This window comes from Trypanosoma rangeli (genome assembly GCF_003719475.1).
Source record: "Trypanosoma rangeli strain AM80 chromosome Unknown Tra_15.4_contig_00065, whole genome shotgun sequence".
NCBI classification, from domain to species: Eukaryota; Euglenozoa; class Kinetoplastea; order Trypanosomatida; family Trypanosomatidae; genus Trypanosoma; species Trypanosoma rangeli.
In genome coordinates this window covers 18,874-41,899 of record NW_021705810.1, presented here as the reverse complement: position 1 = coordinate 41,899, position 23,026 = coordinate 18,874, and the positions used below count along the sequence as shown (strand labels likewise).

Sequence of the window (23,026 nt, the reverse complement as noted above, 5' to 3'; positions counted from 1 at the left end):
GAAGGAAGGAAGGGGGGAACAAATGCGGCAGCACCTTGGATCGAATTTGGAGGCCTCACTACAAACGTGGATGTGCTCACCTATATATTCATTCACCAAAACATTTATAGGGGAACACGGCGGAAGGCAAGGTGAAAAGGGAGGGTAGGAATGTTTTACGTTGAGGGGCATGACGGATGCAGGAGGGAGAGGTTAGCGCGCCTAGAAGGTATTTACCTCTTGTGTTCTGTTTGTTTATGGTCTTATTCTTCCCGTGTCTTGCATCACGTTTGGATTGATTTCTAAAGCGGCCAAGGAAACAAGCACAGAAGCAAAAAAATAATATATATATAAAAAAGGAGGCCAGCCTCGAGGGGGTTGAAGAACTCACGCCTAACGTGCGTCTACACCTTTGCATATGCAAATGGATACATACATTTATACATTTATACAAAATGCAAGCGGTGCATTCGGTGCATTCCACACGTCTTTTTCTCTATTTTTGTGTACACACAGGTGATTTCCTTGACGCTGGGGGTAAATATTAAGGTTCTTCCTGTTGTCTACTTTTTCTTTTCTTTTCTGGTTTGCGTTTTTCGTCGGTGTATTACTGCTGCTCTGTGGGAAGTTGTGCCGGGGTTTTGGTCGATACCCAGCACTGCGACTCTGAAGGAGGGAGGAGGGGGGGAGGGGGTGGGGCGGACGCAAAGGAGCAACGAGGGCAAAAACAGGCAAGACGCAATTGAAGGATAATTATTTTTTTTTAAAAAACAAAAAATAAAAAGAAGAGAAAAGAGGACAGAGAGGCAGCAGCGTCAATAACAACGAAACCAGAAGGGAGGGGGTTCTTTTAAGAAGCCCTTGCATTTTTTGAAGCTTGGATACAACAGGCAGTTGATCCCATGAGTGGGCGCAATGAACAAGCGAAGGAGAGTTTTTTCCACACGGCATTTCCAGCGCTTTTCTCTGGCGCAGCGCAGGCAATTTTATTTAATCCCTTCGATAGGGCTCTCTACTTGCGGGTGAAGTTTCGCCGCCAGCACTTTTTGGACCGACGTAACTTTGAGCAGCCCTTTCAGGGCTTCATGAACGCTGCCATTTACCGCACGCTTGTAGGTGCCTCGTACATGTTCTGGCAAGACTCTGTCCGAATCTTTATTGACAACAAGGCGCCGGAGTGCTTTCATGCTTCACAATCCCCGAGGCTTAACGCCTTTTTAATTGGCGCGACGGCCGGTTCCGTGAACGGTGCAGTTTTAAATGGAATGCAGGTTGTAAAGTATCGCATGTGGAATGCAGAGGGGAATGCGTCGTTTCTGGCGGTAGCCATGGATGTATACAAAGAGAATGGGATGCGTATTTTTTTTCGTGGAATTGGCGCTACTGCTTTGCGTGACTGTGTTTTTGGTATTGTATACGAGTCGATTCGGCGTTCTACTATCATAAAGGATGTTTTTTACCCATATGTTCTCTTGGCAGAGAATGAGCCAAATTTTCTTTGGGGACTTGTAGCGTCATCTCGCTGTCGTCTTGCAGTGTCGTCAGAGTCAGCCCCGTTGGATACCCGTACCAATAATAATAATAATAATAACAATAATAATACCGCGGATATTGGTAGCGGGAATGTGGCACTGTGGAAGCAGAAGTGCGGGGCATGCGCGTTTATCTCGAACCTTATCGCCGCACTCCTAGCCTCCGTTGTTAGTTCACCGCTTAACTATGCACGTACTGTGATATACGGGGCTCCCTCTGGTTCCGAGCCGATGCGCTGCACATCACTTCTTCACTCGTTTTTTTACCAGGCGCGGTTTGTTTTCTTCCGTGGTGAGAGCTTCACAGGGGCCAAGACCATCGTTGCCGAGTCGATGGAGAAGGAGTCTTCCGCACATAGCAGCGGCAGCAGCCCACACCCACGTAATCGGCTGCTGGGGGTGGTGCAACACCTCCGGGGAAGAGTGTTGGCGCATGCTCAACGACGGAGGCGTTATCCAGTTGCCACATGGCGTTGGGTAAACAGTCGTTTGAACGTTGGATGGGGCTCGTTGCGTGTTGGCCTTGGCATGGCCGTTGGGCAGAGTCTGTTTCATTTTCTGCAGGACGCCCTTTGAAGGGTTTTGGGTCAATGGAGGCAGCGAGAGTGAGTGGAGGCTACACAAGCAGGGACCGTGGTATAGAATGTAGGACGGTGGTTAGCGAACAGGCTAAAACAAAGGAAAAAAAATACAAAAATAAAAACTGTCTTTATCTGCTGTTTACTACTTTATCTACGTTGAACTGTTACTACGGCACTCCTTTATTTGTTTGCTTTTGTTTTGTTGTTGTTGCTTTTCTTTTGCTTTTTCCGTGGTGACCTCTCCCCTTTCTTCTTATGTCGTTGATGATGTTCTGCATGCCCCAAAGCCGGGGCCGAACCTCTTTTCCACATTCTGCACCTTGGCCACCGTTGCTGGTGTGCACGCTCACTGCCCCTCACGCCCCTACACCCCTTTGCTCTGCGCTAACACGCTACCGTTCGTGCCGATAGGGCTCTGGTCCTCTACGCGGCGGTGGCTGGAAAGGGACACGCACGCACGCGCGTGTGGCTGGGGCTACAGCAGAGAAGTTTTACCCCAGAAAGAGAACAAATACCAAACTAAAAGACAGAAATAAAGAAAAAAACCGTATATTTTTTATTCGGTGTTGGGGTGGGTGAAATCGAAATGCGTAGTTTTTTCTCACATGTGCGAGTGACGGCGTGTGGTGCGTTGCAGTGTGCCACGCGTTGGCACTTGACGTCGCAAGACGACGAAACTTTGAGTGATCACACACGTTGCATGCTGCGACGCTACGGGGCCATGCCACTCCCCCGCATCACTGCACTGCTCAGCGACGAGTTGCTTAACATTTTGTCAAACGTCTCTGGTGGGTTACGTCGTTATCTGCAAGAGCGTCCGTCACGGTTCCGCGTTGAAGTGTTGCCCTCCGGTGTCACAGTTGCCATGCTGGCAACTGAGTTGCGGGGCGTTGGCCCCGGTTTGCCCATTGTTGCTCAGGTTCTCGCCCACCTGGCGGCTTCCCCGCAGCAGCAGATGACTGTGTCGCAACTATTTTGCGCGCTTCCGGCGTTGGAGCAGCGCCGTTGCGGCAATGAGCGGTACCTGGAGTCCTTTCTGCTGCAACACCCATCCTTAGTGACGGTGCAGAACGGCGTCGTGAAGGCGGCACCGACGTCGTTTATGCAACAAAAGGGCATTTTGGCTACGCCACCACAACCCCCGTCGCTACCTTCGCCGGTGCGGGCGATGAATATGCAACAACCGGTACCTGAACCACCGCTGTCATCCAACACGGTGACGGAGGATGCTAAGATGAATAAACTTATGGCGCTTTTGCAAGGAGCCGTACCTTTTTCTTATTATGTGCCGCTCAGTTTTGTCATGCGTCATTCAAGAAGTTACATGTGTTTTTCACCGGGCATGCAGGTGGAAGATATTTTGGAGGAGTTGCGACGTGTTCCAGCGACCATCCTGGATTGCCGCGTCATTGGAGACGACGCGAACGACATTTTTCTGCGCATGATGGATGCTGAGTGTAGACCCTACGTGAATGATGAAACAAGACTTTCCTCGAACTATGAGGTGCTGCCGCTGGGAGCAGCCCTTATTGAGGCCTTCCGCGCCTTCGCAGCTCAGGCCCCGGATCATCTGCAGCGCCTACGCTCAGGTGTTACCATGGCGGACCTTAAAGATATTATCCCATCGGAAGTCTTGAAGCGCCTGCACCTGTACAACTCAACGCAGAAAGATGCAGCCTGCATCTTTGTTTTTGATCGTCTTCGTCATTTGTTTGATGTTAATATGACGGCGTACATGGTTCGACCGTGGGAGGTCCTCGCCGCACACGCGCAGCCATCCAGTCTGACTTGGCAAACCACACCGATCCCTGTGGTGCTGCGTCACAGTCTTATGGCTCTTGAGAAAAAGCCACTCTCCCCTGAAGAGTTTTCCAATGCGTTACCTTCGGCTTCGCGGAGGCAGCTGCAATGTGCTTATGCCTCTGTGTTGGACTTTGCTGCCCACCACTCGCTCTATTTATTTGTCAAGGGCGGTCTCATTTGGACTCCCTACCTCGCAGCCGTGTCTCAGGGGGCCCGAGTTCCCTCGTCTGCACGCAATGCGTCGTCGGGGCGTCACTTGACAGAGGCCCTCAAAGCTAAAATGCTGATGGAGTTGCTGCCGTTGGGCCATCCGGTGGATTGGAACCGGTTTCAGACGCATCACTCGGTACGTGAACTGCCGTTTGAGGCGCGCCAGATGCGACAAGACTTTTTTGAGCGGCACAAGGAATGCTTCCGTGTTTACGAGGTGATTGGAACCACCTCACTTATTCTGGGCAGGCGTGACGGCACTCCGCCGCCGGCGCACCTGCTGCAGCCGCCGTGCCGCTCCCTAAGCGATCTTCTGCGACAGATGGCACTCTTCTCCGTCGGCGGAGCTCAGGAGGCGTCTATTATAAATAATCTGTCGAAAGAGGCACGCATGATGGTACGACGCTACGGATCTCTGGAGAACATCGCCCGTCAGTTGCCCATGTGGTTCGATGTGCGTAGCGAGGTGAGGGAGCAGGGAAGTGCCATCATATCGTACATCGCCACCGACACAATGCCCCACACATGCAGAGAACAGTTACCTGTTGAGGATTGAATGAGAAGAAGAGAAAAAGAGAAAAAGAGAGCGAAATAAAAACAACAACATTAAATGCCGCAAGTGTCTTTTTTTTTTGCCCGTGGTGTTGTTCTTGTTGTGCCTGGAAATAAACTTGCCCCCTCCCTCTCTCATTCACATGCTTAGTTTCCGTTGCGTGTATATATACATATTTATACGTCTTTACAGTGGCATAGGTTGCCTTATTCGTAGTTGCTTCTCCGTGTGACCTCGAACTGCTTTATTTTTGCTACTTGTTTCTTTTTTATTATTATTTTATTTTTATGCGCCGTTACCTCTGTCGCTGTTTTTGGAGGCGCGTGCTCAAGGCACCGAACGGAGGGCAAAAGAGGAGGAAAAGGGGAAAGAGAAATACAGGGAGATTGGGAAGGCAATGCGTCGGAGTGTCTTCTTCATGGGCCGTACTCTCACACAGCGGCATTTGAACGCATGTCGCAGTCCGCTTCTGACAGGGTACATTCGCCCCACGGCGATCTCCTGCACGGCGCGCGGTCTAGCAACATCGCCGTTGGCAGTCGGAGCACTGCTCGGTCCCTCTGCGTCGTCGGGTTCTCCCCTGCCGACGGAGGACCTGCTTGAGGGTGCTCTGACGCACACAGTTACTACACTGCTGGCGCGGAGCCTCAGTATGTCGTTGCTCGCTGAGTTCATGAAACTGCAGAATGGTTCAACGTGTGTTACAATATGTGAAAGAGTATTTGGGGCCATGGTCTTATCTCTGCCTTCTTCGCCGGGTCCGGTGCGCCGAGGACTTGAGGAAGTACAGATGGCGTGATGCCTGAGCAAGGTGGCGATAGTGATGGAGAACTACACGTATGTGTTTCCTTTAGTCTGTCTGCCACTCTTTCTCACTCTCTCACACGCATATCTGTTCAGACCTCCACTCATTGCAATTATGATTTTGTTTGCTGAGGTGTTTTAAGAAACGAAACATAAATGCAAAGGAAAAAGAAACATTTTTTGTTGTTGTTTTTTGTTCGTGTGTGTGTGCGTCTTTATGCATGGCATTATTGCTTGATACTATTTACATCAATCAACACTATTTCTTTTTGATTTGAATGCATTGGCTGTTCTTGTCGTTCTTGCGGCAGCTGCATGCGTCTGATAGTGGGCGTGGGGTGGGGGGTGGAAAGCCGTGGGGGTGGCGCTGCGGCCTGCGATACCTCGCGCCTACCACTGCACGGTCATAGACACCCGCTCCAGGGCACACTGAAGGCATGCGCCTGTTGTTAGCGACACGCTGCAGGTATCTCGCACTATCGAGAGGGGGCCACGGGAGGCTGGGAGGAGACATGGAGGTGAAGCGTAGAAGGGGAATAATAATGTGTGCATGTGGATGAATACACGAAGCAAGAAGAAGTAAACAACAACAACTAAAAAGGAAGCTGCGCTTTTATTAACTGATCACAGGAACTGGGAGGTGGGAGGATGAGGGGGAAGGACAAACTCCGCGTGATGGGTGCGGGGAGAGGGGAATATGAATCAGAGGAAAGCAAACGCAAAGGATAAGAATGGATGTGCAGAGGAGTGAAAATGCGAGAGTGGTTTTTCTGAAGTAATGAATATGGGTTCCTGCTGTTGCGTTTTCTTCTTCACAAGCAAGCATCTCTCTTTATGTGGGTGGCGGCTATGTTGTTGGAATTACATGGCGTGCTGGAACGTTTTTTTTTTTGGGGGGGGGGGGGGCGGTGTATGTTTTAGAAGAAACGCGATTGTTTCTTTAGACTCAACATCATCGTCTCTCACACACATCCCACGTCGCAGCATGTGATGATATATATATGTAGGGTGAAGTAAGACGGCTGCAAGTGTGTGTGTGTTGTTTTTTTTTTGCCTTCTATTGGCATGGATGGTGGAATGATATATACGCATTTACTGTTTCTTCTATTGTGTCTGAGTTATTAGTGTACACTAGTAGAGGCGTGAGGGCGTGATCGCGTCATGCAGCTGGAAGTGAAGAAGGAGTCATTTCGCCTTGAGGTGCTCATGAATCGCCTGCAGACAGAATGCTTCAACCTCTGCTGCAAAGATCTGACGAAAAATGAGCTTTCCATGCAAGAGGTGCACTGCGTGGACCGCTGCGCCTGGCGCTACCTGCGCACACATGACATCGTTGGCAACGCCATCGACAGGGGCCAGAGTAGCGGCGGGAAGCTGAGAATCTAGGTGACGGAAGACCAAGGCACACTCGGCGGTGCCGAAAATTAAAACGAAGAGGGAACAGGTGGAAGGAACAGAGAAAAGGCGCCACCGCACTGTGCGTGCATTCAGAATTAATCAACCAACAAGAGCCTCTGATCATTCACGGCAGCGCGTACGTACACGCACGTTTACGGTGTGTTTACCTGCACTTCGCCGATACACATGCCTGCTCTTGTACGAAAGCCCCAACTAACTTTTTTTATGTGTATGGCTGTGTGCCAAATAAATACGTGTGGACCAGAGTATATATATATATACAAAATATGAATGGTGTTCAGCTTGCTTTGCTTCATTTATGCATCTCTTCTTGTTGTTGTCTTTGCTTGGTGTTGTTGACGTTTTAGGTACTTCTGTTGTTCTTGTATTTACCTGCTAAGCTCAATCCTGACGCTGTTGAGAGAGCAGGTTGATTGCAAAAAGTGTGAGGAGGAAGATGCGCTCGTTACGTCCTGCGTTGCTTTTGCCATTTCTCCTTGTGTTTGTGGTTCTCTGCCTAATTGCGACCCCGGCCGTGTGTGCGGCGGAGGAGGGCCAAGCAGCAGAGGCAGAAGCTGGGCTCAACGACGTCGCATCCACGAATCGTGCCGATACCGATGACGACGACGATGATGAGAAGAGCGCGGGAAACGATGCTGGGAGCTACCCGCTGGCCTCCGCACGTGTCATTTTCCCTGATAAGCCTATGCAGCTGCTGCCAACGCTGCCTGCAGGGTCGAAGGCGAACGCTCTTGTCGCGTACCGCAACAGTCAGCCAGAGCACCAGCACACCGTTGTGCTCATCGTCGGGTACCTTACCTCCGTGAAAGCCTACAACCAGGTGATTCAGAACTTTTCTGTTGTTCGCCACGCACGCATCGTGCAGCCTGGCGACACTACAAGCTTTCAGTACAGCTTTACCCCCGACCCGCTGCTCGAGCCAACCGACTACAACCTTATTCTTGGCCTTTACTTCCACGACAACGTCACCAACAACACGTACTTTGTCACTGTCTTCAACGACACCGTGTCCGTAGATGAGTCGCTTGAGACGGATCCGCGGACTATTCTGACATATTTGACGTTACTTTGCCTGTTCGGTGGTGCGGCGTATTTTCTGGCCTTGAAGCTGGGCTTCGTGGCGTTTCTGAGGGCTAAGCGTGCTGGGGGCTCGTCCGGGCGGCGGGTGGAGGTAGGCACCAAGGGTGAGGGATATGACCCGGATTACATCAGCAGTGAGCACTACAAATACAAGGAGGCGTTGCTGCAGCGCAACTCTTCCTTGTCTCCGTCAAAGAAGAAGAAGAAGTAGCTCTGAATATGGTTGCGTATTCTACAGGGGAGGCAGCGAGAGAGAGAGGGAAAAAAAGTTGCGAGATTTGCTGCTGCATTGCTGCAATAAATATGCCAAACGACAGAAGGCAAAGAAAAAGAAAAAAGAAAAAAAGTGTACAAGGTGGAATTATGCTGCTGGGTGATGTGCGTGTGGGTGAACGGAAATGCCGGGCATGCTGCTGCGGTTGGTAATTCACCCGTTTTGTTCGCTGCTGTGGCCGTCTCTCCCGGCGCCCCTACGCCGGGGTGTCGCAGCGCCGCCGCTTCCTCCTGCATTACTGCGCTGTTGGGGTGGTGCTGCGCCGAGAAGGCGGGGGCGCGGGGGCTTCAGGGCAGTGGACATGAAATACCCAATGCAGAAACAAAACCTAGAGGAAACACAACACTGAGAGAAGGCAACAATAAAAGGGCCGCAACGAGGGATAGATACGCATTACAAACAAAAAAAAGGGGGAAAATATGGAGGAGGAACGAAAAAAAAACAACAACAATACAACACCGAACAGGGAGAACATTTGTGCGCTGTTGCCATGTCATTGCCTTGTACTTCCTGGGGCAGCATTGTCTCTTCTAAGAGTGAAGCGGCGGTGGCTGCAGGGTGAGGAGTCCAAGGACCAGTGAACAAGCTGAGATGCGCAGAATACAAAAAGCAAAAAAAAAAACTGAGCATGTACAGTGAGCCCACATGCCCATATGCGTGCTTGTTTGCAACAGCGTTCGTGAACGCGCGTGCTTTGGTGGGATGCGTTCTTGTTGTGTCATTACTGTTTACGTGTTTGTTTGTTTGTTTGTTTGTTTTTGATCTGGAATATATGCACACTCCCAACGGCAAGTTAATACAAAGAGGGGATGAACGCAACAGAGGAAAAGGAACGGAGAAAAGAAACAGGAGGGGGGCAGCACACACGTTGTGTGCTGATGAACATCTACCTCCTTTTTGTTGCTGCGTGCGAACACGGTCCACGCATTTATACTAAAAAAAAAAAAAAAAAGTTTTTTTTTTCTTGTTCTTTTATCTTTTCTTCCGCCATGACCGTTGAAGCTCCGCTCATCTACATAGGGGGGGAGCAGGAGCACGGGGACATGCACAAGGGAATTGTTTTGGCCCGCCCACACAAAGAGAGGTAGATGCATGACGCATAGACTTATAGACACAGAAGTGCTTTCTCTCGGTGATGGCCTCCACAAGGAGGGACGAACTCGTGGGGGAGGGGGGCTGCAACGTCAAACCTCGCACTTTAAACGTTCCCGCAATCATCGACCCGAAACGACAACACGACACTTGCCGCTGCCGTCGTATCTGCAGCAGCGGAGGTGTTGGGTGTAAGGCAGGAAGAAGTTATGGTGCTGCATCTTTTTTTTCCCCAAGCTGGGAGGCGCACCGGCTGCTGGCAGTAATTAAATCTGTTTCGGAGGCATTGGGCCAAAAAAAAAAACAGCAAGTATGGGAGTTGAGAAGCTTTTTTTTTTGCTTGCTTGTGGGTATTTGCACGCTCTGCCGTTACCAAACGCTGAAATGCAACATTCAACTGAGGCGCATGCGTGTGCCTGAAGTTGTGAAGGGGACGGGAGGATTTCATAATGAAGTGGTGCGTGTGCGCACGTTTTTTTTTGTTGTTTTCATTACTTACACTTCTTTAATTTTGTTATTCAGTTTTATGTTGCTTGATTTTTTTTATCTTCGATCAATTTTGACAGAAGTGTGCGAAGGAGGGAAGTAATAGTTTTACAAATAAAAAAACAACAACAACAAAGACGGAAAAGTAACGCGGTTTTGTGTGAGTGTGCTTGTATTTTTCTATCGTCACTTCAGAGTTGGGGTAACTAGTTTTGAATGCATGCGGCACAGGACACTTCCATGGTGGCGGAGGTTGTCGCCCACGGCCTCCGCTGTTTACTGTCAGCCATGGGGCGTCAGTCGCTTGAGGCAGTGCAGCAGTGCGCCGTGGTGGTGGTGCAGGCGGTGACGCACGCGCGCCACGGACGCTGCGGCAGTACCCGACTTCCTGTCAGGGGGCAAATCACTGTGCTGCGCTCGTTAGTCCCCGCTGCAGTGGATTCTGTGTTTATATTTCTGCAGCGCCTTCACGCGAGTCCAAATTTCGGCGAAGGCGAACACAGTCTCTCAACAACGTTGATAAATTTAGTGTTTTGCGCCATCACTCTGCTTCGCCTAGTGGGGTCTGATCTGCGGCGGCAGCCCAAACAAGAGCAGCAGTCCACTGGCGATGCAGCTCTGTCTCTTTCAAGTGGCGAAATTGCGCACTTGATGGGGATGCACGCCAAGCTGCAAGACGAACTGAACACCGTGTTGACTTCCCACTTCTCCCTCATTGTGTACAATGCGGAGCATCAACTCTGGCAATTGGAGACGGCAGCGTCTTCCGAGGACACGTTGGGGCTTCCTGAGCTGCATGCGGTCCCACATACAACCCTCTTTTTACAACCTGCTGATGCTTGGATTTGGCTGATGGCGGAGGCGACAACGAGTGGTGTGGTGACGCTGTCGCCCACCTCCGCATTGAACAGCACCACACAGATGACACCGCCCTGGCTGACGCGGGCGTTTCTTTCAATGAACTCACAAGATACCCTTGACGCCTCATTTGCCCAAAAATTTATGAGTGTTGTTCTTTCCCTTTATGCTTTGTTGCTGAAACGCTGGATGCGGTCCCTCCCGGGGCTTGCCGAGGCCCTGCAACGCTGGGGCAACGTTGATGGCATTTCATTCTTTGACCTCACTATTCCCTTCTCCATGAGGCATTGGGAGACAAGCAATCGGAACGACCTGACAATACTCGCTGAAATCTGTGTGGTTCTCCACGATCTTATCTGTCACGTTCCTGTTATCTTTGACGGGACAAAGTCACTTTTACAGCTGCAACGCGTGCTCTCACAGCTGAGTGTTGTGCGCTTTTTTTTTGCGGCACAGCGTCCACTTGGTGCCTCCAGTGTTGCCGATGGCTTATCCGTCGAGTTGTCACGATTACTAGAAGCGGCATCAGAGCATGTATTTTTTTATTTGGATCATTCGCGATGTGCGCAACTTCCCCACGAGTCGAGTTTGCCACATCTCCAGTTGGCATTTTTTGATTTGGCTTCCTACACCTTTGAGCGACACGCAGGTGAGGACACGGCATTTCTCGCTTTGGTGCGACCTCCCTCAGTATGCGAAGCATTAAACTTTGCGTCCATGGTGAGATGCTTTGGGTCTTCGGGATCCATGGAAGGCGTGGGTGCCCAAAATGGGCCTCTGGGCGTTCATGAAGATATTGCCACCTCAAGGCGAAGTGCATCATTTGCTCAATCCATTGTTTTGGCCTTTGAGGAGGTGTTTTTTTGTCTTTGTGCCTTTGGCTGTCTGGTAGAAGAGGCCCCATCGTTGTACCTTTTTTTTGAATCAGTTTCACAGACACTCCGTGGGGCGTTTGCGAAGAGTCAGGTGCCCACATCTCTTCTTGCCTCTTCTTGTACCGGCTCGCCACTGAAACCAGGAGGAAATGTATTTTCATGTGTACTCACTGCGGAGGCGGTAAAGGCAGTCGAGGACGTCGTTTCACTGTATACGGTAAGGGTGCAGTTGACATGCGGGATGGGCCCCGGCGATGGCGCACTGCCAAAGCATCGTCGCTACTGGATGCTAGCAGTCTCGCATTTACGTATGGCGGACTTTGAGTCTCAAGCACAGATGGCGTTCGGTGTTGTGTTGGGTTCTGCTGCTGAGTACAGCACGGCATTTTTTGCTTGTAGTCCGTCGGGTAGTAGAGAGTGGCTGCAGCTCGACGATGGTGATTTCTTGTGTGAGGGAGATGACTCAGCGGTTTTGCGGCTCCTTTCCAAACAACGTGCGCTGGAAACAAGGACCCATCGCATGTCTAACTTTTCCTCCACAATTCGTGAGCGGCTTGTTGCGGCTTCCATGCGATTTCTTCTTTTGGCTCTGCGTGAGGCAGTCCTTTTTGAGGAGGCGATGGAATATACCAAAATGGATTACCCGGGAGGCTGCAGTGCCGCTCCCCTTTCCCTCCCCTCTGCCACCGCCTTCGCTTCAGCTTTGGGTGGAGAGTTATCCCAATCCTCTGCGTATGCAACAGCTTTTACCCGCTTTCTCCTGATGATGGAGTACATCCCTTCCGCGACGGTGGTGAAATTCTCGGAGATGTGCTGTCGCTCTATCTCTGAGTTTCGGCCTACAGTTGCGTGTAAAACAAGTTCGCATGGTATGGTTACCGAGGCGGATGTGCTTGCTGCCCTCAGTTACCAGCTCTCATTGTCATTTTTTACCGCTTAATGTGTATCTACATGTGTGTGTGTGTGTGTGTGTGCACGCTTTTTTCTTGTTGGGGGGCGGGTGGGGAGGGGGGAGATGAGGACAAACTTTACTCTCGTGTTCTCTCTTGCGCTTTGGTGCGCCACCACATACACGTTTGCAGAGGGTCTCGCCCTGTCCTCACCTCCGCTGGCTTTTTGCTTGTTGGGCAGTGACGAAAAACCGAGTAGAGTGCGCACCTATTTATTTTTGTTTTTTCCTGTTTGTTGTTTCCACTTGCGCCGCTTTCTTGTTTTACTGTGTTCTCTTTTTATTTATTTTCTTCCTGCTCTTCTGCTGCATTGCCGCCATGAACGCCGAACTGGCGCCGGTTAGATTCGCTGACCCATTCTCACTCTACAATGTCCCAGCAGCTGCTCAACGAAAACCAGGCGACGCCAATCCACAGTGCCGAGGCGGTCCCGTCCGAGGTCCAGCAACTACCCACGTTCGGCGTTGTACGCCCTGACTCCCCGGAAGCCAGCGAGAAGGATGTCGGTGTACCCGCGGCGACGGATGACTCTGCGAAGACGACAGAAACCGCGAAATCGCTTTTGACGGAATGCTCGAACGCAGTTGAGGGTACTGTGAGCGCCATGGACAAGGAAACAGAGGCCGCCGGAGAGGAAGAAAGCAAGTCGCAAACACCGCAGTGTGAGAACAGCAGGAGACGTGGCGGTGCTGCCGCAGACAATGAAGAGCTTGACGGTGCTGCTACTAAACGCCCTCGCCTTGAGGAGAATCTGCGGGATTCAACAGATTCCACGGGCGTGGGTGCAGCTGTGGACGCAGCGGCAACAACACAGACCAAAGAGGACGGGTTGGTAAAGGCAGAAAGTGCCAACGGCACTCAGGCCTTGGATCACATGGTTGAGGCGCAGTCGCAATCGTGTGAGCTGATCCTATCCCCTTGACAGAGTAAAGGTATATTATTATTAGTTTCTTTCTTTCTCGTTTTTTTTTGGTTTGTTTACTTTACCTTCTCTTTAATTTATTTTTATTTACAGATTTTCCCGTAAGTCAGAGGACATGTCTTCTTTTTCTTTTCTCTTCAGACACAATGATTTTTTTTTTTTTTTTTTTTTTAAGCTGCGTATGCGGAGAAACGGGGTTCTCGGTGGGTGTTAATCTGAGTTTTTGCGACGCTACGGGACAAATGCCGTTTATAATAATAATAATTGTTATTATTATTATTCTTACATCTTGCGCACCTTGTTTTTGTTACTTTTCTTTCTTTTGGATGGTTTACTCTACGCGTTTTTTTTTATTGCCTTTTTACTTTGCAGGGCAATGAGGCCTTGCGTGCTTGTGGGTGGCTGTGGTATTGGGCCCTGTTTTCCCCCTTCTTCCTCTAGTGCTTTGGTCTGCAGGAGGGATGGCTGCCTCGATGCTCAACAAGGCATCTGTCGTCCGCATTTGTTTTTAAAAGTCCCGATTAAGACTTTGGCAAGTGTGGTGTGCATCTGTACCGGTGGGTGCGCCCGCGCGAGCGATTCCCTTGCCGGCATATCTATTGTATGCAGTGTGGGAAGGACATGCATACGTGCCCCGAGTGCTCCACACCCATTGAGGATCAAAAGGGACGAAGCGTGGCGATTTTGGAGCTGCAGTGGTGTGATGCGTGTAGACTACTTCGATACCTGAACCTAACAAGTCGCTCAAATGACGTTATTGACGTACTCAAATGGCACTGCTGTTGATCGAGGATGACGGCCTTTCCGTTGAAACTCTCCGCTTGTGGAGCTCAATGCATCGACGAGATTCGACGCTCACCTGCAACATGGAGAAGCAACGATAGAACGGCTTGCTAAGGTAGACCCACGTTGTCTTTTCACGAAAAGACAGGCTTATTTACTGAAGAGCAATGCAAGGGAATTGGGGAGCAGATGTAGGTGCGGGAGCTAACGGACTTGGAGTGGCAAGGCATTCTCCCGCTGGTGGTGGCTTGAGAGGAAGAGTTTCGTGGAAGTATTATTATTATTACTATTTTACTTGTCCACCAAAATACATGTTTATCAGGGCAAAGTGTGAAGTTGCCTCTGCATGAAGTTATCCTCCTCTACAGTAAATTGTTGGATCCAAAAAAAAAAAAGATGGCTTTGAACCCGTCCAGGAGGAATCACACCGTGACTGCAGCTCTGCAACAGCGCATCAAACGTATGACCATGCATTACAATTTCTCTGCCATGTTCGCCATAGAGGCGACGTTGATGGAACTTAACAGGTGTGAGAACACTCTATTGGCCACTCTTGTAGAACAATATGGCCCAGAACCAGCCTGAATGGAGTGGCCATTGTTTACTAGTGGTAGACGTACTAAAATGTTGGATTGTTGTCACAACGCGAGTAACTGTGGTGGGCCCACGGTCTTGTTTTGCTTCACTTTTTCCTCGCTCTCTGTGTATGTGTGTGTGGCTTTCTTTTGTTTTTTTGATTTTTTTTTCCCCTCATGTCAACTTTGACTTTTTGCTTGAGTGTGGTTCCGCGTCGTGTGCACCTCTTTGCGGGACGACCATAGCTGCGGACACAAATACCTCGATGCCCTGTTGAGGGGATTACCGTTTCGCTCCCCCGGTTACAAGGCGTTGCATTTGGTGACGGGCTGACCACGCGTGTCTTTTGTTTGCTGCAGCATTTTCTTTGACGGCCTTGTCGTGCCCGTCGCGTTATGCCTTGCGTGTTCTCCCGCCTCACGCTTTATCTTCTACCCTCCCTCACCCTCCTCGCAGGGGACCAAGCGAACCATACAGTTAATAAACAGCCCATAAGAGGGAAGACATGCCACCCTCCGCCCGGCGCGCGAGTGCCCCCGCAGGGAAGCGGGGGAAATCGGGCAGCATCAAGAAGGAGAAGGCAACTTACCACAAGCAGAAATATGCCCGTGAACAAATGATGCAGCGGAAACGCGGCGGGGCCCAGGGCAAGCCGTCCACTAGCCATCAGGCAGGGAGCAGCGCTGGACAGAGGCAGCCACGGTCGGCGCGCACGAACAACATCGACATCCATCTGGCAGCCAAAGTGTCAGCAGAGTTACGCGTGGACTTGTCAAAGTTCAAGTGCAGGTTAAATGCAACGGATCTCTTTGGACAAGACCTCGGCCAGGTCTTCAAGTTTATCCCACCACCCTTTGTGCAGCAGCACCTGCCAGACGATGTGAGATCCCTCCGTTCATACATGAGCAAGTTTGAACGCGGGGCCCCAAGCATTGTGCATGCCTTCATCATGTGGTACGAGTGGGCTTCCTACGAGCTAAACAAGGGCAAAAGCCACGGTCATTCCTCGAAGAAGCACGAATTTGGGAGACAAGAGGCCCCCGCAGCGGGGGATGACGAGATTGATGAGAGGGAAGCCCAGGAGGAGCAGGATGCCAATAATGAGAAAAAACACGGCAAATTTAGTCAGACACGTGCTGCTTTATCTAAAACTGTAAAAGAACGAGAACACATTCGAGCCTTGTTACAAATGTGTTTAAGACACAATTCATCACGTCGCAGAGAAGGACAACATGCGTTTGTAAATCATTTAAAAACAAAATTAGCAGACGATGCAGACTGCCACTCTTTGAAGAGTTTACGCGAAACGGCTCATCATGCCATTCCATACGCGCTTTCACGTTTATTACTTGGAATGGTTACTGAAGACATGGCCATGATTCTCCTGCATGCACACACCTTATTTCTGGCATTGCGGGAAACTACCGTGACACCTTCCGTTATTCTCTCACTCATTGGTGAGGAACTGACCTTGGATGCTCGTCTTAAGGCTGCGAAAACTCGGCTTGAGGCGCGTGCAGCCAAGACACACACGATGACGCAGCAACAGCCGGCAGACGAGGAGTTGGATGACATTGACCCTGACGCAATCAATGACCCTACTAAGGGGGAACGAAATCAACGTTTGATCGCCACTGTCTTTGCAGCCGCGGTATTAGTCGCTAACACCCATAAATTGCAGCTGGAAGATGCACGCCATCTTGCCCATTATTTGTGTTTCGCATACATTGAGCAGAAGGCCTTGCGGGTGTTAACTGCTAATATTCTTTTCAAGACCTTTGAGGCATTCCCAGCTCTCTGGGAAGACAAAACTGTGCTGGATTGGTTGTCGTACGCCTTTTTTATATATCCTAAGCTGGAGTACTACCGCCCAGAGGGGGTTCAGCTGCTGCTGCGCCTTATGATGATGGAGGAAAAACCCCAAAACATGGCCAAAGGACTTCCTGATGTGGTGCTAAGGTACGCCGCTATGGATCCCTTGGAGCCCTCCACGGTGGAGCAGCTTGCCAACGCCTTATTTCGCAAGGAGCAGGTCACAATGGTGTACCCGATGGTGCACCCAGTGTGGACGGACTGGTTCGAGATTGTGGTACAGCGCTGCGCCGCGGGTGAGTCAATGAAGGAACACTTGAGCACGATGATGCATAACGCCATTGCGCCTTACCGCCGTGGCAACGCCGACGCCCCACGGCGTGCTTTATTTCAGCAACTTGTCTCTCGCCTTGGCCAACTGGCCGTTCAAAACGACGATGCGGAACAGCGAGCTGAAATGCTGCAGATGGCTAGCAAAACGGTTGGGTATGGTCAACGCACCCTCGCCAAGGCTACTGACATCTCAGAGCTTCGATGCCTACCGCTAGACATGCTTGACAGGAAGGTGCGTGACCTCCTCCGGCAGTACCGTGCCATACTTAACTCGGACCCGTCCGCCTATGCAAACCGCACCTGGGTGTTGCGTGAGTTACGGTCCTGTCTTTACGTTCCTCTTCGGGACGGTGTGGCGTGCACGTACATTGATGAGGCTGCAGAGGCACTTTTGGAGTTTGGCTTTTACCCAACTCCGCCGCACCGTGACACACGCAGCATGAATCGTGCTGTTTTTCTTTTTGCGGAGGTTTTCTCTTTCACCTATGCGGCGGCGTTGTCCCGACCCAAGTGCACATTGTGTCCATTGAATATTATCCACGCCTATCTTGAGGCGGAACGGCGCGAAAAAACGCGGTACACTACTGGGCTTAACCATGGCATTTTTCGAAAGGCACGAAATCGCATTGTTGAGGCGTTAGAAAAAACTTCGAAGCGTAGCGTTCTATTTTACGCGGAACGCGACATGCACATATTGCTTGTGCTGTTGTTTTTGGTCCTGAGCACGGATGACCACACCAATGAAGAGGCCAAGGCATTGGCAACCTCGACTGTGCCGGATCTTTGCCATTTTTTCCTTACGGGCTCATTAGAGACTATTGACCTCTTTTTCGATGTGTTAATGGCACTTGTTATGCGGTCAACGGCACCGATTCACGTGATACCGCTGCTGACATGCATCCGTCGCATTGCCACTGGATACCTACTCAAGTTTGCCCGCTACGTACGGGAGCGTGTGACGCTTGACTTGGTGCTTGCTCCTCTTCGTGAGGCCTTTCACACCGACGATCGGGAGAAGGCGCGGCAGGCAAAGGCAAAAGGCGAGATAGATAAGGACGACAGTGACGACGATGACGACAACGACAACGAGAGCAACACTTGTAATGATAATGATAAGGATGATGAGGACGGCGAAGATGAGGAGGATGATTCGGATGGCACCTCTGACATAAGTGAATCCGAGGAAAGTACAAGCACGGAAACCACGGCACCTGACGACGAGGCTGAAGACGATAACGGCGAAGCGGCGGCCACCGCCGACGAGGATGCAGCGATGGAGGAAGAACCAGAAGAGGAAAATGACGACGACGAAGAGGAAGAGGAGGCTCCCACGCAACAATATATTGACGCCCTCAAAGGCATGATTGGTAATGTGGATTTACAGTTTGTTTACCCGGTTGATGCATCGAATAAAGATAAAAGTAATGTCGTGCGTGCGATTCAAATTGCGGCGCGTGTTGGGGCGTCGATGCGTTCCCCGCTGATTTTGCACATCTTTCAGGTTCTTTTAGCCGTCTGCCGCGAGAATGTGAAGTCACCGGACGATGTCATCTTCAATAGTGCTATCTCCTCCATTCAGCTGCTGATGATGTCCAAGCACCGATACTTTGGTCGGTTTCTTGTGGCAGAAGAGCTGTTTCAGCTGCTTTCTGACATTCAGAGTTTCTGTCGCAAGTTAGACCACGTGCTGGTGCGCAAGGAGAGTAAGTCCGCCAAACACGCAGTTGTTATACGTCGCCGAATGGGGTTGCTGAGGGATGTGGCTCTACGCGTGTTTCACTTTGTCGCCTTTCTTGCTTATAAAAATCACGCCGGTGAGGACGTCCGGGTGACACTTGTGGAGTTTTACAAATCTATCTTCTGTGACCGCGGCTGGGACGACAAAAAACGTTTACCAGGCATCAAGCGTGACATGCACCACTATCGCCACGGCTTTGGCTGGGTAGTGCTGCCCACAGCGTTCGAAAAATTCCGTGAGGTGGAGGGTATTGCGGGACCACAGCGCGTGCGTGTGTTTAAGGGCTGCTGCCAGATGATTGAGGCGATGCTTCCACGGCTTTCTGGCCTGGGCATGTCGCTGAAAACCGCTACCGGCGTCGCCATTGCGTCATTCCTGCAGTCCACAACCATTCGGGGCGTGTACGAGATGAAGTACACACTCTTGTACGACTACCTCCACTGCTTGAAGATGGTGGCAAAGTATAACAGCCGCGTGCACCTCGACACCGTATGGCTTGCCTCGGTTGTAGAGGAGGCTGTCAACGATGATTCCTTCCAAATGTCCGCGGCGTCCATTCGCCTCCTCGCTGCGCTGGAGCGACTGCTCAGTCTCACACCACGTGCTAAAGAGACAAAGGCGCCCGTTCCGGTCAAGGTGCTCTATCAACAGTTTGAGAAACAGGGACGAAAGGAGAAGGCTGCCTTTTACAAGCGAGCAAAGCGTGTGCGTGAAAAGGTTGTCAAGGCTCTTGTGGCGTACCGTAATGGTGATTTGACCGACGCAGAGCGGGCCCTCAAACGACGTCGCCGCGAGACGATGAAGATTGATGATCGCCTGAAACGACAGGTGCTCCGTGAGGAGAGGTCGCGGACCCTGACAAAGGAGGAAAAGGAGGAAAAACGCAAGCGCATAATGATGGCCAAGCAGGAGCGCATAGCGAAGAACCGGGAGCGCAAACGCCGCTTGCACGAGCACCGCGAGAAGGCGTTTCAACGTTGGCGGGAACAGAAGCTGGCAACAGCAGCGGCAATGGAGTGACCTTTTTTTGTTTGTTTGTTGCCTCTTCTTCTCCGCCGAGGTGAGGCGGGGCTGAGAAGGATTTTTCTTTTTTTTAAAAAAAAAAGATGGGAAAACTGCCGTAAGACATGAATGAAAGGAGAAATCGCCAGCAACAAGTCACCTACGCGAGGCGTATTTCTTCTTTTCCTTTCTCCAGCTTTAGTGATGAGTCTCTCTGCTTTTCTCTCTGTGTGCCTGTGTGTGTGTGTGTGTGTTGGAAGTAATTTCGTTAATTAAAAAGAAAAAAGAGGTAGGGGGGCAGGGGCGCAATAAATGGATGGGAGGAAAAAGAAAAAGAACAATGTTTCCGGTTAAGCAACACACTCTCTCACTCTCTCTATCTCCCGCCTAAATACTCGCGCAGTCATGTGGGTGGGTGGGTGTCTTGTTTCTTGCGTTCAGCTTCTCCATGCACTACGGCGTGTGTGCTGCCTTTCTGGAATGTCATGTTGTCTCTTTTTTCCTCTTCCTCCTCTTCGCTGCTGCACCCTTGCGGTACCGCAGTGGGTTGCCAGTGGAGAGAAAAAAAAAAGGCGACAAGGAGGTTGGAAAAACAAAGAAACGACAAAAGAACAACGGGTGTGAATCATTACTGTACGAGAAGGAATTATTTTCCCCGGCAATCACACATAAACGCAGCGATGAGTGAAACGACTGCAGGCAGGGCCAATGCTCACGTACTTGTTAGCGAGCAGCTCCAAAAATGCCTTGAAACCGGCAAAAACGCTGTTTCCGGTGCCAAGGCGTCCGTGGAAAAACCGGTGCGGGAAGTGGTGGAAACCGTCACGCAGCAGGTGCGTGACTACACCGAGGCCGGTCGTGAGACGCTTAACAACGCCGCAACGAAGACACATCAGTCTTTTAATGCTACAAAAGAAATGGCGCAGCAACTTGCTGACGAGGGAAAACAGCGCCTTGGTGGTGTGATTGGCGCAGCAGCGTCGTACGTCAGTGGGGGAAGCCAGAATGACGGCAACTGCCAAAACGGTGAGGGCAGAAGCAGCAACTCTTACGCCGCGCGAGTGCGGTCGGTCACCGATCACTGCATGGAAACAGGCAAGCAGGTTCTTCATAACGCCAAGTCGTCAGCCGAGGCCTACCATAATGCGGCCGTTGAGGCGGTTCACAGCAAAGTCGCTCATGGACGCCAGCAGGTGGGGGCGTACGCAACAACTGCGAAAAGTTCCGTTGAGCCCCTTGTCGATTCAGCAAAAGAAGTTGTAAACACATCGACAAAATGTATCAGTGAGACCCGTGAGGCCATCCGTGAACAAAAGGAGGCCTGTATAACGAAACTCGACATGTTTCGCACAAAGGTCCGCACCGCGGCGGACAGGGGCAAGCCGCATTTACGAAGCATTTATGACGATGGGAAGAATGCGGTTGCTAAATATGACATCCACATGATTGTTGCTGTATTCGCGAAGGTAATCGCCGCGGTACTTCTTCTTGTGAAGGCAATCTTTGAGGAGTTACTGTACTTTGCGTGGGTAAAGAACGCCAGAGACTATGTCCAGAATTGTCAGGCGACGCAAAAGGCAGAAAAATTACTGGCGGCAGCCAATATCCCGAAAAACGTGGAGCGTGTACCCGTCGTTGGCCACAGCGCCGTGGCTGCCGTCACCTCGTTTGTGAATGAAGTGAAGGAGAGCATGGAAGAAATGACGAAGCAAAGCTGAGCTGCCCAGACATAAGTGGGGGGAGGAGGAGGGCATCGCTCTTCACCGCCATTAGCTGGCAACAAAAAAATGGAGGGGATTATGTGCTGGGCTCAAACAAGGTGCGACGACATATTACTGGCGCAAAACAAAAACAAAAACAAACAAACAAGAAAGGCGTACGATGAAAAATCGACATACAAAACGGAAAAATAAGGTACATAGCAATAGTGAAGTGTGTGGGAATAAAATACAAAGAAAAAAAAAGAATTTGCTTTTGAATAACAAATGGGAGGACAGAACACTCGCACAGCGGCAACAACGCTTTCCAAAGGAAATTAGGTAAGACGCTTCACTTGAATTTGGATACGCCGTTGCAAAAGAGAGTCGCTGAGCAAATATTATACGCAAATAAAGTGGTTGTTGGTTTGTATTTATTATTTTTTTTCTTATGCTGTAAGGAGAAACTTTCAAAGGAAAAATTCAAAAAGAAGAAGTCATGATAATAGTTGGAGCTGTTGGGTGCGTGGGGTGTGTGCATTGCGGTGGCTTGCCTAAACAAATACCGTGCCCAAGGGAGAAGGGAAGACCGTTGTTGTGATTTCGTGCTTTTTTTTTGTGTGTGTGCACGCTTCCTTTTAGTTATTTCCCTTCCACGACGGCGAATGTTACGGGTGGAGGGGGCGGGAGGGAACGCACAACCCGGTAAATATGCCTTGATGTGCCATTTCATCTAGGGTGGGGTTAGGGCAGTGACTTGTGTGTGCGAGTTAGGATGTGGCGTGTGCCTCTTTTTGTTGTTTTACTTTTATCAATTGTTTAAATCTTGTGTGTGTGTGTGTGTGTGTGTGTGTTTTACCATCTTTTTTTATTTGGTTGTGCTTTTCCATGAGGCTTTAAGCGGTGGATTTGTTTTTGGCGACACTAATTATTTGGTTGCGGTGCATCCTGTTGTTTGTTTTTTGTCTCGAATGAATGGGTTGTTAGGTTTTTCTCCTCCTTGGTTTGGTGTGTTTATTTTTTCATCACCGTTGCTTGTTGCTGTGTGTGTGTGTGTGCTTTAGCCTGGTTTCGGGTGGGGTGAGGAGGTGTTGTGCATATCTGTTTGGCTTCCACGCAACGACGTGGTTAGGGGGTGGGGGTGGTGTGGAGGAAAAGTGCGGAAGAGAGAGAGGAGCGGCACCCCCGTTATGTACCCTGTTCAGGGCACCGTCCAAAGCTGAGGAAGGGAAGAAACACAATTTGGTTCTTCACTGCAGGAGCAGGCGGGGTGCAGCGACATGCAAAATGAACACGCTGCGGGGGGGGGGTGGGGGGGGACGTGGTTGGTATTGTGATGGCTGTCCTGAGTCACGCTCTTGCTCTGTGAGCCTCGTTGGGAGTGAGAAGCTTTCCTTTATGGATGCGTCTCTTCCCTTGCGTCATATAAATTAGCATGGAATGTGGAAGGAAGCTAAAACGGAAAAAAGAAAAAAAAAGAGGGGGAATGATGCTTTTATCTCTTTGCAGAAGTGCCCATATATGCGTGAAGAGTGAGTGTCCTCTTTTTTTCGTTTTTTTTTTTGAGTTGTCCTTCCGACAGTTTATGTTTGCGGTGTTTTGTTATTGTTTACTTCAGTACTGCGCTTTTCTGTTTTTTTTCTGCTTTTTTTTTCTTATTGATGGTT

At 50.4% G+C, this 23,026-nt stretch overlaps 8 protein-coding genes and 2 pseudogenes across 8 annotated transcripts, besides 20 other annotated features; 9 read left to right on the top strand and 1 right to left on the bottom strand.

The window, feature by feature from the left end:
- Positions 1-19: part of a microsatellite that runs on past the window's edge.
- Positions 20-647: 628 nt separating this feature from the next.
- Positions 648-671: a microsatellite.
- Positions 672-744: 73 nt separating this feature from the next.
- Positions 745-784: a microsatellite.
- A 97-nt stretch (positions 785-881) lies between these two features.
- TraAM80_02743 (mitochondrial carrier domain-containing protein) lies at positions 882-2,087 on the top strand (the record flags this gene model as incomplete). The annotated part of the gene is made up of 1 exon (XM_029379735.1): positions 882-2,087. The coding sequence occupies one exon, from the start codon at positions 882-884 to the stop codon at positions 2,085-2,087; it is 1,206 nt and encodes a 401-aa protein (XP_029240397.1).
- Positions 2,088-2,182: 95 nt separating this feature from the next.
- Positions 2,183-2,214: a microsatellite.
- A 56-nt stretch (positions 2,215-2,270) lies between these two features.
- Positions 2,271-2,321: a sequence feature (A-rich).
- A 357-nt stretch (positions 2,322-2,678) lies between these two features.
- TraAM80_02742 (uncharacterized protein) lies at positions 2,679-4,661 on the top strand (the record flags this gene model as incomplete). Its single annotated transcript, XM_029379734.1, has 1 exon — positions 2,679-4,661. The coding sequence occupies one exon, from the start codon at positions 2,679-2,681 to the stop codon at positions 4,659-4,661; it is 1,983 nt and encodes a 660-aa protein (XP_029240396.1).
- A 240-nt stretch (positions 4,662-4,901) lies between these two features.
- Positions 4,902-4,947: a sequence feature (A-rich).
- Positions 4,948-5,055: 108 nt separating this feature from the next.
- TraAM80_02741 (uncharacterized protein) lies at positions 5,056-5,457 on the top strand (the record flags this gene model as incomplete). Its single annotated transcript, XM_029379733.1, has 1 exon — positions 5,056-5,457. One exon carries the CDS (start codon positions 5,056-5,058, stop codon positions 5,455-5,457), a length of 402 nt encoding a protein of 133 aa, XP_029240395.1.
- Positions 5,458-7,188: 1,731 nt separating this feature from the next.
- Positions 7,189-7,247: a microsatellite.
- A 70-nt stretch (positions 7,248-7,317) lies between these two features.
- Positions 7,318-8,172, top strand: TraAM80_02740 (translocon-associated protein subunit alpha; the record flags this gene model as incomplete). The annotated part of the gene is made up of 1 exon (XM_029379732.1): positions 7,318-8,172. The coding sequence occupies one exon, from the start codon at positions 7,318-7,320 to the stop codon at positions 8,170-8,172; it is 855 nt and encodes a 284-aa protein (XP_029240394.1).
- A 97-nt stretch (positions 8,173-8,269) lies between these two features.
- Positions 8,270-8,307: a microsatellite.
- A 210-nt stretch (positions 8,308-8,517) lies between these two features.
- TraAM80_02739 (hypothetical protein) lies at positions 8,518-8,728 on the bottom strand (annotated as a pseudogene).
- A 240-nt stretch (positions 8,729-8,968) lies between these two features.
- Positions 8,969-8,993: a microsatellite.
- A 177-nt stretch (positions 8,994-9,170) lies between these two features.
- Positions 9,171-9,187: a microsatellite.
- A 1-nt stretch (position 9,188) lies between these two features.
- Positions 9,189-9,219: a microsatellite.
- An 810-nt stretch (positions 9,220-10,029) lies between these two features.
- On the top strand, positions 10,030-12,486 carry TraAM80_02738 (uncharacterized protein; the record flags this gene model as incomplete). The annotated part of the gene is made up of 1 exon (XM_029379731.1): positions 10,030-12,486. One exon carries the CDS (start codon positions 10,030-10,032, stop codon positions 12,484-12,486), a length of 2,457 nt encoding a protein of 818 aa, XP_029240393.1.
- Positions 12,487-12,498: 12 nt separating this feature from the next.
- Positions 12,499-12,520: a microsatellite.
- Positions 12,521-12,866: 346 nt separating this feature from the next.
- On the top strand, positions 12,867-13,418 carry TraAM80_02737 (uncharacterized protein; the record flags this gene model as incomplete). The annotated part of the gene is made up of 1 exon (XM_029379730.1): positions 12,867-13,418. One exon carries the CDS (start codon positions 12,867-12,869, stop codon positions 13,416-13,418), a length of 552 nt encoding a protein of 183 aa, XP_029240392.1.
- An 11-nt stretch (positions 13,419-13,429) lies between these two features.
- Positions 13,430-13,507: a sequence feature (A-rich).
- Positions 13,508-13,568: 61 nt separating this feature from the next.
- Positions 13,569-13,590: a microsatellite.
- A 77-nt stretch (positions 13,591-13,667) lies between these two features.
- Positions 13,668-13,703: a microsatellite.
- Positions 13,704-14,105: 402 nt separating this feature from the next.
- On the top strand, positions 14,106-14,781 carry TraAM80_02736 (EF hand; annotated as a pseudogene).
- Positions 14,782-14,920: 139 nt separating this feature from the next.
- Positions 14,921-14,947: a sequence feature (A-rich).
- Positions 14,948-15,282: 335 nt separating this feature from the next.
- On the top strand, positions 15,283-19,680 carry TraAM80_02735 (uncharacterized protein; the record flags this gene model as incomplete). The annotated part of the gene is made up of 1 exon (XM_029379729.1): positions 15,283-19,680. One exon carries the CDS (start codon positions 15,283-15,285, stop codon positions 19,678-19,680), a length of 4,398 nt encoding a protein of 1,465 aa, XP_029240391.1.
- A 209-nt stretch (positions 19,681-19,889) lies between these two features.
- Positions 19,890-19,916: a microsatellite.
- A 426-nt stretch (positions 19,917-20,342) lies between these two features.
- TraAM80_02734 (uncharacterized protein) lies at positions 20,343-21,380 on the top strand (the record flags this gene model as incomplete). Its single annotated transcript, XM_029379728.1, has 1 exon — positions 20,343-21,380. One exon carries the CDS (start codon positions 20,343-20,345, stop codon positions 21,378-21,380), a length of 1,038 nt encoding a protein of 345 aa, XP_029240390.1.
- Positions 21,381-21,505: 125 nt separating this feature from the next.
- Positions 21,506-21,531: a microsatellite.
- Positions 21,532-22,186: 655 nt separating this feature from the next.
- Positions 22,187-22,213: a microsatellite.
- A 446-nt stretch (positions 22,214-22,659) lies between these two features.
- Positions 22,660-22,678: a microsatellite.
- Positions 22,679-23,026: the final 348 nt, after the last annotated feature.